Genomic DNA, 14,891 nt, shown 5'->3' on the forward strand with positions numbered 1-14,891 from the left:
ACAATTCCCAGATTGTAGCCCTCAACAGTTTATGATACCTTCCCTTTGTTTCCTATCAGAGGCACATACTCACCATTCTGGGTGAGGAGTGCACAGCCTGTAAGACTCTCAGCCCTAGATGATCTAGAGAATCAGTGATTATTACAAAATGCTGCAATACACAAAGAATACAAAATGCTGCAATATGCAAAGAACAATACTTTTTGGTCAGAACTTGACTGAGGTTGGCTTCAAATTTTTTCTAACATTGGGACAAAGCAATTAGAGTGCAAATGTTCTGACAAAAAAATAAAAACATGCTTTACTGAGTTTGAGTCTAAGGCAAAAGATAAGGGGATCAGAAGAACAAGACAATGTTACCGGCTTTTATATGCAGTCTATTATTATCTTTCCTTTGCATAGCTCTTATAGTGATCAGTTCTAATGGTCAGCATTCATATAGTAGTTAAAATGAAGTTTTTAACTTCCTGTTAAAAACCTTGTCTAGGTTCCTTCCTTAACACACACATGCTCTTTCCTACCCATCCTTCAAGGCTGTCCTCCTTCATGAAGCCTTTTGTTTTACATCTGCAAAAGCTCTGACTATTCAAGCACTTCTCATGACCAGTGATTTGCTATTATCAGACCTTCTCATATCTCCTTTTGTGACTATGTCTTATCTGCCTCAACCATAATCACTTTGAGGGCTGGGATATTGTCCACATTGCCTTGCCCATACTAAAGGCTCTAGAAGCATCTGCTAACCTAATCTGGCTTTCTTTCCTTGAGACAGCTCAAGTTCTTATTCTTTGGCAGGTGCTTTTAGGTTTCAGGGAAACAGAGATGAAAAACCAGAAGATTCCCTGGTGGCTCAGGCAGTAAAGAAGCTGCCTGAAATTACAGGAGACCCAAGTTCAATCCCTGGGTTGAGAAGATCCGCTGGACAAGGAAATGGCAACCCACTCCAGTATTCTTGCCTAGAGAATTCCATGGACAGAGGAGCCTGGTGGGCTACAGTCCATGATGTTACAAAGAGTCAGACCTGACTGAGCGACCGACAATTTCACCCTTAAATGGCTTACCTTCTAAGGAAAAAAGTGGAAGAGAGGAAACTTTTTGGGTCTCTGTATAAAGCTGTAGCAGCAGACTGTAGGAAATAGTATATAAGAGCTGAAAACACGTTGGACTCTGAATTAGGATGCTTTGATTTCATTTCTAATTTGATGTGTATCTTGAGTACATTTCTTAACCATTTGTCATCTATTTCCTTATATGTCATAGTGAAAGTGAAGTCGCTCAGTCGGGTCTGACTCTTTGCGACCCTGTGGACTGTAGCTTACCAGGCTTCTCCGTCCATGGGATTCTCCAGGCAAGAATACTGGAGTGGGTTGCCATTTCCTTCTCCAAGGGATCTTCCCGACCCAGGGATCGATCCCGGGTCTCCCGCATTGGAGGCAGACGCTTTAACCTCTGAGCCAGCCAGGAAGCCCCATATGTCATAGAGTACATGTCATATTAAAATTAAGAAATGTACTCTTTCTTAATAGGGTACATTTGTCATCTATTTCCCTATACCTCATACAAGGATCATATGATTACTGGGGGAATTGATTGAATCAGAAAACAGATGCAAAGCATGTTGCAGGGAACTTCCTCAACCTGATAAAAAGCATCTATGAAAAACCATGGCTAAAACTACACCTAACGTGAAAGTTTGAAAGCTTTCTCCCAAAGATGAGTAATAAGACAAGAATGTCTTGCTCTTACCACTGCCATTTAACATTCTACTGGAAGTCCTAGCCAAGTGCCAAGTGAGAACACGAAATGAAAAGAATCAAGATTGGAAAGGATGAAGTAAAATTCTCTATATTTCCAGATGACACTAAAGAATCAGTTAAAAAAAACTATTAAAGCTAATAAATGCATTCAGCAAGCTTTCAGGACACAAGGCCAATATACAAAAGCCAGTTGTATTTCTATAAACTAGCAAAGAATAACTGGAAAATGAAATTTAAAAAACAACTCCCTTTATAATACCATTAAAAAGAATAAAATACCAAGGAATACATTTAAAAAAAGAAGTGCAAGACTTCTACACTGGAAACCACAAAATACTATTGAAAGAAATGAAAGAAAACCAAAGGAAACAGAAAAATATCTTATGCTTTTGAATTGAAACTTAACATTTTTAAGGTGGCAATACTCATCAAATTAAATTATGGATTCAAAGCAAACACTACCAAAATCCCAGCTACATTTTTTGCAAAAACTGACAATCTACATCTAAAAATTATATGGAAATACAAGGGACCAGAATATCCAAAACAGTCTTGAAAAAGAACATAGCTGGAGGACTTGCACTTCCCAATTTTAAAACTTAATATAGAGATACAGTAATCAAGACAATGTAGTACTAGCATAAGGACAGACATACAGATCAATGGAATAGAACCGAGAGCCCAGAATAAAACCATACATTTCCGGTCAACTGATTTTTGAAGAGAGTGCTAAGACCATTCAATGGGGGAAAATAAATCTTTTCAACAAATAATACAAAGACAACTGGATATCCACATGCAAAACAATGAATTTGAACCCTTATCTCAAACCATAAACAAAATCCAGCTTGAAATGAATCAAAGACCTAAAAGTAAGAGTTAAAACTAAAACTCCGAGGTGCTGACAGTCCCCATGGCGGCTGTGCCGGAGCCCAGGGACCCTGGGAAGGGGAAGGTAGATTTTAGAAGATTATGTGACATTGGAATAGGAGGATTTATCTTGGCGACTTTAGGATGCTGGTTCCATTGTAGGTATAATTATGCAAAGCTAAGAATCCAGGAAAGACTTGCCAGAGAAGGAATTAAAAATAAGATTATATATGAAAGCGCCCATCTTGATCCTGAAAGAAAACAAATCAGTGGCAGCAGCAGCAATTAAGCATAGAAAACAGCTCACTTCAGTGTGAACAAAGCTGAGATGAGCTACAGAAAGCATTTTATGTACCATAAGAAGACTTGCAATTTGTAAATAAAGTATGGGTAAATAGTAAAATAAAAAAAAATTTTTTTAACTCAAAGAAAATATAGGTGTAAATCTCCATGACCTTGGATTAGGCAACGCCTTCTTAGATACAACATCAAAGCACAAACGACAAGAAAACATAGAGAAATTGGACTTCATCAAAATTAAAAACTTTTGACTCAACACCATTACAAAAGTAAAAAGTCAACACGCAGAAATATATGGGAATCATATAGCTGATAAGAAACTTGCATCTAGAACATATAAAGAACTTTTGCAACTCAACGATCAACAGAGAAACCAGTGTTTAAAAATGGGTGAGCACTCTGAATAGACGTATTTCCAAAGAACGTATAAGAATGGTCAACAAACACATGAAACGATGCTCAACTTCATTAATTATTTGGGAAATGTAAATAAAAACCCCAATGAGATACCACTTCACGCCTACTAGGAAGGTGTAATGAAAGAGGCAGATAATAACAAGTGTTGTTGAGAATATGGAGAAACTGAAATCCTTATTTAGTGCTGCTGGGACTGTAAAGTGGTGCAACTACTGTAGAAAAGAGTCTGGCAGTTCTTCAAAAGTTTAAACATAGTTACCATATGACCCAGTAATTCAACTCCTAGGTATATGCCCAAGACAAATGAAAACATACCCATAGAAAAACTTGTAGGCAAATGTTCATAGCAACATTATCAACAATAGCCAAAAAGCAAAAACAAACCAAATGTTCATTAACTGATAAACAAACAAAATATGACATATTCATACAAAAGGAGTTATTATCCAGCCATTAAAAGGAGTGAAATTCTAATACAAGTTACAACATGGATGAACCTTGAAAATATCATGCTAAATGACAGAAGCTAGTCACAGAAGGCCACACAGTATGTGATTCCATTTATAAGAAATGTCCAGGATACAAATCTATAGATACAGAAAAGTTGATTACTGATTGTCAGGGGCTGGGGACTGGATGGTGGGCAATGGGATTGACTGATAATGAGTATAGGGTTTCCTTTGGAAGTGATGAAAATATTCTAAAATTAATTGTGGCGATGGTCACACAACCGTGAATACACTAAAAACTACAGAATTTGCATTTTAAATGGGTGAATTGCAAGGTGTACAAATTACAGCTTAACAAAGAGGAAAACAGAAGACAAGAAAGTATGTTGGAAAAAGTCTTAAGATGCCATACATAGAAACACAATCTTTGAAGAATTTAGTCGCAACGTCAATCTGGAGTTGGATAAACATACATATACACTTTTCTTAGAGGAACCATTATGTGGCTAGGGACTAGAAAGAAAGCATTGTCACTGGAACAAGATGAACAAAGCACTCTTACTGGTCAACTTCCAGGACAGGGGAATAGTCCTGTGATAAAACCCATTCCCCACCCCTAATCGTCTTTTACTCTACTCCTCTCCCTGTGTTTTGATAGTGAAGTATAGTGTACTGTTATTAGAAGACTGAAGGCAGCCCACCATTTTGTGTATGAGAAGCCTGAAATATGTATCTCATTATTAAGATTTTCAACAGTTAGGAAATTCCTAAGATTTCAATACATTGCTCAGGTTCTGCATTACAGATAGACTAGTATTTATAATCAAAGGCTTGGGTTTTTATCATGCTGACCTATTTAGTTTGTTAATTAACCAGTGAGTCATCTCTAGTTCTACGATATGTTGGTCACAGTTCCAAGGCTGTTGCTACCACTGCTGCTGTTTCATTTTTAAAAAGATACAGTATTTATATATGCAGTCAATTCATATAAATATGGTAACAATAACAATACCATCTATGGACATGATGCCATTGGTGCACTGGTTACTCAGAAAACCTGCATGGAATTGCTTACTTTCTCTATGGGTTATCATTCTTGTGATAAGCTAACACCACTATGCTGACTTTATTCACAGTTTACAAGCTGTTCAAAGACTGTCAAAACAGTAGTTTCCAGGGAACCTGGAGTCAAGCTTAATTGAAAAAATAATCAGTATAGCAGAAATGTATTCTTGATGTGAATTCATCTGTAGAGGCCAAATCACTTCATGAAATCATTAAACTATATAAACAGTAATACCTAACATACGCAGTGTTTCAAGGCATACTTAGTGGCTTTCTCTAGTCTAACCCACCGTGTTGTCTCTATATACCTTTCTACCCTCAGTTTGGAAGCTATTGAAAATAATCCCATAAAATTTTGCCATGACCTGGAGAACTCATTGGCCACAGGACACAAAATTATCTTTAGCTTTTCCTTTTTTCTCCTTAGCCATCAATAAGTCATGCCCAATCTTTCCACATAGTATCTCTTGCACTTGTCCTTTTTCTCCATTCTTGTTCACATCTATGAGCCCATAGATGGACTCATTAGATTACTGCAATAACTATCTAACTGGTTTCCATATGTCCATCTCTCTCAGACTCAAAGGCATCTGGCAGCAATATAAAGGATTACATTCATAAAAATAATATTTAGTCAAGTAATCTCTCCATTCAAAAACCTTGACTGGTTTCCTCCTGTTCTTGAGTAAAGTCAAAATACTATTATCCTGGTATTCAAGGCTTTCCAATATCTAGGTCTAAATAGTCTTTCTAGATTTAGCATCCACTACTCCCTTGAACAAAACTGGTCCTTTCACCAGTACCCTGAACTTTTACAAAATCTTTCTACACCTTTGCGCGTGATGGTCCTCCTGCCTAGAATAGCTTCTCATCTTTGAAAGCCCATTCAAGGCTTTCCTTTCTCCATGAAGTCATCCCTGAACATTCACACTCACAGCAGCTTCTCATCCCTTGAATATGATATGAGTTATGGACAGTGTCATTCATTTGGCAGTCCTCATAGACAACTTATCTTGTCTTATATTGTTAATTCTTGTATTATTTAATTTCATGTCTATCTTGCCACCTCAACTAGACTGCAACTTCCTTGAGGGCAGGTCATTTGTTACACTTTTTAAAATGACCCACAGGGCACAGTATATACTGGGGGATAGGATAGGGACTGGTCATTGACAAAAGAGCACTCAAGTTTCCCTAAGATGCCTCATTCTCAGAAGGCAGCACTCTCTCTGGGTGACAGTTTTTTTTACATATATGTGCCACATATAATAGTTTTAAAGGTGAAACTAACTCTTCACGTGACTCCAAGATATTAAGGAATTTCTGAATCCCTTATTAAAATACAAAATTAATCTTTTATAAGTAATTTCATGCTCCCCTGAAAGCTTAAAAATAACATGTAAAGAAATATGCCCAAGACAGGTGCATAATGATCTCTAAGATTTACTTGATCACAGAGTATTTAAAAAGCCAAAGCTCCATGCAATCCACTTATACTTCAGTGTCTGTTTTCTGGTGTTTTTTTTTTTTTTAATGTCTATAAGATAGGCTAAACTACATATGAAAAATAAATCTAGGACTTAATGTTTACATGAAAGGCAGCCAAAATTTTATGGATAGTTCAAGGTGAAAATGTCCTTCACATCTTGGTTTCTCCTGAATTATTTAGTTAATCTGAGGTTTCTTCATAGTTAGAGATGCAATCCTTAGCCAGCAGCTGCTAAAAACATGGTGGTTATGGATACTGACCCAAGAAATGCTGTGATCATCAAGTTCTATCAAAATCCTTATTAACCTTGTAAACTGAAGAAAGTCATCATTACAAAATCCCTACCCTCAGACTCTGCTGCTAAAACTTAGAAGTAACTGCAAATCTCAGAGATGTTTGTTTAGCTGTATGGACAGCCTCAGCTGATGAAGCTTTCGCAACAAAGGCTGCTTGCTAGGCAAACACAGGCCACAAAGGAATCCCTCGCCTCGTATGTTAGCGAGACCACTGACTGGAATACCTAGCATCATTGGATCAAAATTTGAAGGACTGGTAAGCCCCGTATTTCTATATACATATCCTTTCTTTGTGAAAATTTCCTTTTCACATAATGCTTCTGTTTCCTTTAGCCCAGTCTAGACCACTCGAAGGCAAGGTTTCAAATTATCTCCTCAGTTGGAAGTATCCATGTTTTGCGAAAAGTTTATCAATTTATTCTCCAAGGATTAGTATGATAATAAATTTAGCTTCCTGTCAAGAAAAATGCTAAGTTCAAAGTATTATTTCCTTCACTTCTAATTACAAAGAAGTTTGACCTTTTATTGTGTTCCATTATACAATTTTACACAGTACCATTAATATTTTAAGTGACAATTAAGCAAATCGAATTAAAGTTTTTGAGCTCTACTTCTCAGTATATAGATTTACCTAAAAAAGTACAAACTAAGCACAGTGGTGCAATTTTCCAGGCACTTTCAAGTTGCTTAAATATTTACAAATATGTAAGCACCCTGTATGAAAGCATGAAGGTTTTGGTGTCAGGAGGAAACACTCTGTGTATAACAAATCTTTAAATTTTTAACATTTGCACAGCTCCAAATATTCCTGAGAAAGTTCAGTCTTGTTGTCACTTGACATCTGCATGTCCTCATATTTCAGCAGTGTATCTTGGGGAACCATAACTTCGGTCACTCGATGTACCACTAATCGCACAAAATACATGTAATGTGTTGCTCATCCAGGGAGAATGCATTGGGTCTTCTTGTATTATCTAAAACGAAAGAAATGGCATGTTTATCACTAAGCAAAATAGCCATGGCCAAAAAAGGTATGTGTATACAAAATCACAGGCATATTCCAATTTATCACTGACACTTAGCTATTTAAAATGATATAAAGCAGAAAGAGCAAAGAAAAACATTACCGACTCAAATCTTCAAAGCTGTATTACAAAGGCAGCGTATCAAAAAAGCAGAAAAGATCTGGTTACTCATTAAGAAAAATGAAAGGTTGTAAAATGCAAAATTCAACAGAAACTGAGAGGTAACACAGTCTTTAAAAAAAATTTTTAGCAGATGGTCATAACAAGAGCCTAAACAATGAACTGCTTGATATGAGTTTATAGATCATCTGCTAAGAGTGGTTCTCAAGTTCACTGGGGGGCTTTTCAAATATCCTGATACCCATGCCCTTTCCCTGGAGATTTCATAAATAATTTTAAGAGAAAATAAGTCAAATTTTCAAATGTATACCATAATTATGTAAACTAATTGATGCAAAACATTTTTCTTGGAAATGAAGAACTTCATAAATATATACATATAATCATATTAGTATATATGTTTTAAAAATTATCCATTTTGTGTGATCAAAATCAACTGATATCTCATGCACGGATTAGATGGAAGAACAGCATACACATCACAGCCAACCTCTTTACTGCACAGTCCCAACTTAGGCTTCAAGCTTTCAATACTAGGTTCTCAAGTTAGCTTTGAAACTTCAGTATTAAGCCTGCAAATTGGCTTCTGGTGGCAGAAATGGGTCATATCATTTGTGCTGCTGCAAATCATGTCTTATATAAAATACGTAAAATAGAAAAATTTCCTCTTAAAAGAGAAAGAACTTCATATTTTGGCATAGTGTAACAGAAAACACTGAAAAGGGTCAAGGAATAGCCAGGCCATATCTTTTTGTCAAGTCATCATTTATGGAGCGAAACAGATAACTCACATTTCAGTACACAGCTATATTTTATCTTCTTTTGTATTATATTTTCCTTTGGGAAATAATATATCTCAAGTGTCTGACTAAAAAAAAGAGCTCTCTTTTATATGGAAATATTGGAAATGCTGATTTACAAAAATTCACTAAAAAGTCAACATTTGCCCAAACCAAGGTACACCTAAATAGGATACATCATGACAATGCAGATTTCATAAATATAAACCAATAGAAAGTAAGACTTTTCTTGGTTACCTATCAATATTGAATATAGAAGAATTTAAACTATAGGAGAATATATAATATCAAGGGTCTAAAATTTGGTCTCTAGAACTAAAAAGCCATGGTTTATAGAAATTCAATGAGAAAGACAGGTGGAAAATATGACAGCAGATTCATAAAACCCAAATTTCAGGGTGTTAAAGAGGCAAGGGACTTCCCTGGTGGTCCAGAGGATGGGACTCCACGCTCCCAGTGCAGGGGGCCTGGGTTCAGTCTCTGCTCAGGGAGCTGGAGCCCACATGCCACAGCTAAGACATGGTGCAGCCAAATAAATTTAAAAAGAGAGAGAGAGATAGAGAGACAGAGACAAGAGGCCCAAAATGGAGTCACTTGTGCTAAACCCACATCACCTGAGAATTAATATCAACCTAACTGCAGTTTCAGTCTTTTCCAGGCAGGTAATCTGAATTAGTCAAAAAAGTACATGTATTACTTTCAAGTTTGAAATTTCCTGGTCAGCACTAGTGAGGTACTTCACTGGACAGACCCTTGCTGTGCCCCAGAGGAAGGTGACCTTGCCTGAAACAATCAGGTCTCTTTTAGAATAACTTCCTTGACCTGACTCCTTCTACCTGTAAAAGGCTTCCATTTTCTATGACTCTTCAGAGCTCCTTTCTATCTGCCAGATGGGATGCAGCCAGACTCATGAATCACGGAATAAAGCCAAAATCTTTAAAACTGACTCAGCTGACTCTGAATAAAAAGCAGAGACATTACTTTGCCAACAAAGGTCCATCTAGTCAAAGCTATGGTTTTCCCAGTAGTCATGTAAAGATGTGAGAGTTGGACCATAAAGAAGGCTAAATGCTGAAGAATGGATTCTTTCAAACTGTGGTGATGGAGAAGACTCTCGAGAGTCCCTTGGACTGCAAGCAGATCAAACCAGTTAATCATAAGGGAAGTCATCCCTGAATATTCATTGGAAAGACTGATTCTGAAGCTGAAGCTCCAATACTTTTGCCATTTGATGCGAAGAGCTGACTAACTGGAAAAGACTGATGCTGGTAAAGATTGAAGGCAGGAGGAGAAAGGGACAACAGAGGATGAGATGATTGGATGTAATCACCAAATCAATGGATGCGAGTTTGAGCAAACTCCGGGAGGTGTTGAAGGACAGGGAAGCCTGGTGTGTTGCAGTCCATGGGGTTGCAAAGAGTCAGACATGACCGAGTAACTGAATGACAACATCAGTTCAATTTTGTTTTTTTAGCAAGGAAGAAAGAACTGTATAGAATGACTGCTCTAAATATCTTGATCATCATAATAGCAGTAAATTGAATAATTTGCTTTCAATTTGAATAATTTAGAGTTCAAGGATAGGTCATACAGTTGCATGCAAATTCTTTAACTGTAATATACCAGTGAAGTTGCTAACTCGTGTCCAATTCTTTGCAATCCCATGGACTGTAGCCTACCAGGCTCCTCAATGCATGGAATTTTCCAGGCAAGAGTACTGGAGTGCATTGCCATTTCTTTCTCCAGGGGATCTTCCTGACCCTGGGATCTATCCCAGGTCTCCCACACTGCAGGCAGATGCTTTACCGTCTGAGCCACCAGGGAAGCCCCTATAACTGTAATATATATTGGCTTAAAATGCTATAATTGTTTTATATTTTTGTAAAGGAGGAGTTTTGCTGTTTTTTCCTATGGACAATGGAGAATAGAACCCTATAAACTGGACAGTTTCTAGGAACAAATTATGTAGTCTATTTGATTAAAGTATTCCCCAGATGGCTCAGATGGTAAAGAATTCACCTACAATGCAGGAGACCTGAGTTTGATCCCTGGCTTCAGAAGATCCCCTGGAGAAGGAAATGGCAACCCACTCCAGTATTCTTGCCTGGAGAATTCCACAGACAAAAGAGCCTGGGGAGCTACAGTCCCTGGGGTCACAAAGAGTCAGACACGACTGAGTGACTAACACTTCAACATACCCCAGAAGAGTGAGGGTGAAGAGAGGCATATCCCCACTGTATTCAGGGGCTGAACCTGAGATACAGACAATAAAGGAAGTGGAATGATTCCCTGCCTGCCTAGTCCTGATCACCGGACTGCTTTGGGAAGGAGACAAAAAAGGACCTCGGAAAACTGAGAGGCAAAGGTATGCCTTGGGACGGTTTACACTCACTCCTAAGTGGGCTAACAGAAGTCAAGATGACAAAAATAGGAAACATCACTGAGTCCAGACTCCTCAGGCTGGCGAGATTCCTTGCCATGAGAATAGGAGAGCAGGAGAGTGGGATGACTCATCTCATTGAAAGATGGATGATGAAAGTCTAGCTGCCTGGCTTCTCCATACTGAGAAGATGACCATGGTTAGAAAATTGGACTCCTGGTCACGCAGTTCAACTTTGGACTAATTACAACAAATTTTCCAAAGTCCTTTCTGAGAGAAAGCATACAAGATACCATAAGAGATAGCTAGCTCTTCTAGCTAGAGGAGAGACAGTCAACTAGCTCCTATAGCAGAGATAGTCAACTAGCTCCTGTTTTCTTTGAAATCTTTCTTCTCCCCCTCCCCATCATTACACTGCAGTCCTTTGGCACTAACCATGGTTAGTCTATTTGTAAGGACACCCTCCATGTGATGGTCTCTCCCAGGGGAGTGTCTTCAGACAAGCAGTGAAATGCTCATACCAGGACAGAGGAGGTTCTCCTTTCTGGAACCAGCAATAAGAATGTGTTCTCTAAAGGGCTGTAGTTATCCTTGTTTCTTTTAAGGGGTCTTAATTTCATAAAAAAAATTGAGAGTCTGAAGAGTTTCTGAAGTAAATATTGATCTTATTGTCTGTTGCCCTTCTTAAGGAAAGCAAAAAGACATTATGTAAGCTCGATAGGGCTCAGACACTGAGGGACCAGACCATCAGGCCATGACTTTTAGTTGAGTGACAATCCATGTATAGAGTGGTTGTAAACACAGATTTCAGGAGCCTAATATAGGAATGACATTTACCAGGATAATTCAGGAGTACTCTGGTTTTAAGGCAAGTAGATCTATAAAAGTCTTAACTGCTTAATTATGACATGATTTGGCTGTCAGTGGTGAGCAGATCTTTGCCTCTATATGTTTCAGATTGTGTTTTACTAAGTTAGCTATAATTGACATTAACAGTCAAATATTAAAATGCTAGGTATTATAAAAAAGTTTTGCAGGCTATCTGGGTATTAAGACAATTCCTGAATTTTGGAACTGACTCAGGATCTCACCTAAACGATAGTACAGTTGTCCCTCGGTATCCTCAGAGGATTAGTTCCAGGACCACTGTCCCCGTTCTCCCATGGCTATTAAACTGAGGATGCTCAAGACCCTTATATAAAATCACAGTATTTGCATTTAACTCATGCATATCCTCCCCTGTACTTTAAAATCATCTCTAGATTATTTATCATAGTTAATACAATGTAAATGCTATGTAAATAGCTGCCTACATACAGGAAACTCAAGTTTTGCTTTTTTGGAACTTTCTGGAAATTTTTCTTCAAATATTTTTGATCTGCAGTTGGTTGAATCCAAGGATGTGGAAGCTGCAAATATGGAAGGCCAACTGTATCCAGGTTCCTACATCTAAGACAGGGGTATTCATTTAGGGATCTGGTACTTATCTAGGATCCTTCTTGAGAGACCTTAGCCATGCTCACATTAGATTAATTCACACTTGCACAACTATTCACTTCTAATGGCACTGTGGCACAAAGAACAAAATAGTTTCACATCTGACACAACGGCTAAAGCAATTGTCAGTGATTGCTTTAAATCTGATTGGCATTATATCATTTATATGGGTAAAGAATATAAGAACCAATTTTAAAATAAGAGACAAAGTAATTTCAAGGTAATACTATTTCAAACTAATAGGTTTGCTAAGTAACACTTTAGGGACCCAGATCATGTTTTCGTTTTCAATCACCCTAATACTTGCCTGTTCATGAATAATGTCAGACAATTCTTTCACCATGTCTCTGAAATTTGACTTGAGCCCTTCATGGTATTCAATCTGATCCTCTTTAATCAGCCGCTCATTTAGTTCCAGTGCAATGCTGCATGCTTGGATGAACTTCCTGTAGATGAAGATCAAAGATAAAGTTTTTGTTACTTATTACTCAAAAGTCGCACTGTCAATTTCATATTTACTTTAACCACGGCTTGCCTAAAAGGAAGATTAGAACCCCATATTTTCTGTGTTTTTGCTAATGCCAACTCCTAAGTCTGAAATATCTTTCCTTTTCTATCTTTGTCTTCTGGTTTCTTATCTCCTTCCAAACCTGGCTTGAAATATATACCCTCTGGGAAGCCTGCCTGCTCAGTCACTTGATATGATGTCAGCTATGCTTGCACTTACATTAATTAACATCTATAGATAATGTCAGTTATTGAAAAATAATTTATTTGGGGCTATGTACCCAGTACAGTGCTGGGTGCTTATAGGCATGAAGTATCTGCCCTGGCTGGTAAGAGTGGCAACAGAGAGGTTATGACTTATCATAAAAACCTTTTTTATAATTATTTCATATGTTTATGTTTCATGTCCATAATTAGAATGCAAATCTTAGGGGACAAAGTACCTCACTGACCATTTGTGCTGTATCCCTGTCATAGCAAAGAGCAGAATCTTTTTGTACATGCCAGGCATTAATAAACATTGAATGAATGAGTACTAAGTAAGTAAGTGTTAGTCTCTCAGTCATGCCTCACTCTTTGAGACCCTGTGGACTACAGCCCACCAGGCTCCTCTGTCCATGAGATTTTGCAGGCAAGGATACTGGAGTGGGTTGCCATTTCCTTCTCCAGGGGATCTTCCCAACCCAGGGATCGAACCTGGGTCTCCTGCACTGCAGGCAGATTCTTTACTGACTGAGCTACAAGGGAATGAGTAGTGGTTACTCTGTAACCTGAAACAGCTGATAATACAGAGATAGGAAAAGTAAATGAAATAAGTCAGGAGCAAATGAATGGAAATTATCTTTCTACTCAGTCTGTTTAAATTATCTGTCTCTCTTATTCTGAATCTAAGTGCTTTTATATAAGAAACAGATTTTTTCTACTGCACAACCATTCAGACATGCATTGGCTTAGAGGGATGCTCAGTCCAGAAAAGATTATCGTATGCCCTAGAATAGCAGAATCCAAGTGGAACTAAGGATACAGGATAGAAGCAAACCTATCCAACCCTTCCTAGCCTAAATGGTCTGGAAAAGCTGTGACATGAGCTCAGTCAGGCAGAGGAGGAAATCACATAATGAATGTGGGCTTGTGTTTGTGTCACAATATCCACAGCAATGAAGTCGTTGTCGTATTTAACGCCTTGGGTCACTAGGACACTGTTACAGTTCTGCAGCAAGAAAGAGATCACACATTTCCTGACTACCTAAAATACCATTAGAAGGTAACTTAAACGTTATAAAAGGGAACAGACAATTTTTTTAGAAGGACATTATTTGGTGAATATTTTGATTTCACTTAAGAAGACAATGGAGTAAAAAAAACTAGAGGTCTGATCTGAAAACTACAAAGCACTTACCTAAACATGTCTTTCAACTCATTTACTTTTTTGGCTGGATACTTGCTAGCTTGACTGTCATTTAAGAAAGCCCTTGCGTATGCTAATGGACCTGCATTTACCTAAATTACAAAAGGAGAAAAATGAGAGTTGTTAGGATGTAATCAAAAAGTAATTTTTTCATTTCTCTTTTTAAAAAGAATACAATATACAAAAATCCATACCTGAGAAACATATTTACTATTCTTACTATAAATTTATTTGAAAAAGATTAAAGCAAATCATCTGCCAAAATTATACTCTAACAAATTACTTAACACTTTCTCCTGTCTAAATATAGGGCTTGGCTATAGTCAGAGGGATTTATGTTAAAGCTCTCTGACACGACAAAAAATTTACAGAAACTGAACATAATGTCTTTATTAAATTAATAAATAATGTAGAGGTTTTTGCACCCAATCAGAGTATTATAAGACAATTACAATTAGTGCTTGTTCTGTGCCCTTATGAAAGTGAGAGGAACAACAAGAAACATTTAATA

The 14,891-nt window shown here is 37.5% G+C and overlaps 3 protein-coding genes and 1 non-coding gene across 9 annotated transcripts in view; 2 read left to right on the forward strand and 2 right to left on the reverse strand.

Annotated features, from left to right (window-relative positions):
- DOCK11 (dedicator of cytokinesis 11) overlaps positions 1 to 14,891 on the forward strand; it is a 509,230-nt gene that overhangs the window by 203,025 nt on the left and 291,314 nt on the right. The window lies entirely within an intron of this gene.
- On the reverse strand, positions 1,393 to 1,464 carry TRNAW-CCA. The gene has a single exon. It is a non-coding gene; the product is annotated as a tRNA-Trp (tRNA).
- Positions 2,671 to 2,916, forward strand: LOC112582090 (cytochrome c oxidase assembly protein COX20, mitochondrial-like). The gene has a single exon (XM_045164400.1). It carries the CDS (start codon positions 2,671 to 2,673, stop codon positions 2,914 to 2,916), a length of 246 nt encoding a protein of 81 aa, XP_045020335.1.
- LOC123327573 (dedicator of cytokinesis protein 11) overlaps positions 7,146 to 14,891 on the reverse strand; it is a 90,719-nt gene continuing 82,973 nt past the window's right edge. For 5 of the 6 annotated variants that reach the window (XM_045164397.1, XM_045164395.1, XM_045164396.1 and 2 more), the window contains 3 exons: positions 14,372 to 14,472; positions 12,773 to 12,911; positions 7,146 to 7,617 (listed from right to left, as the gene is read on the reverse strand). In XM_045164397.1, coding sequence (XP_045020332.1) covers positions 7,495 to 7,617; positions 12,773 to 12,911; positions 14,372 to 14,472 — 363 coding nt within the window. In that variant the 3' untranslated portion in view covers positions 7,146 to 7,494. Of the gene's footprint in view, positions 7,618 to 12,772; positions 12,912 to 14,371; positions 14,473 to 14,891 lie in introns of those variants that run through there. The other variant, XM_045164399.1, reaches the window with a different exon arrangement.

This window comes from Bubalus bubalis, chromosome X, assembly GCF_019923935.1.
Source record: "Bubalus bubalis isolate 160015118507 breed Murrah chromosome X, NDDB_SH_1, whole genome shotgun sequence".
NCBI classification, from domain to species: domain Eukaryota; kingdom Metazoa; phylum Chordata; class Mammalia; order Artiodactyla; family Bovidae; genus Bubalus; species Bubalus bubalis.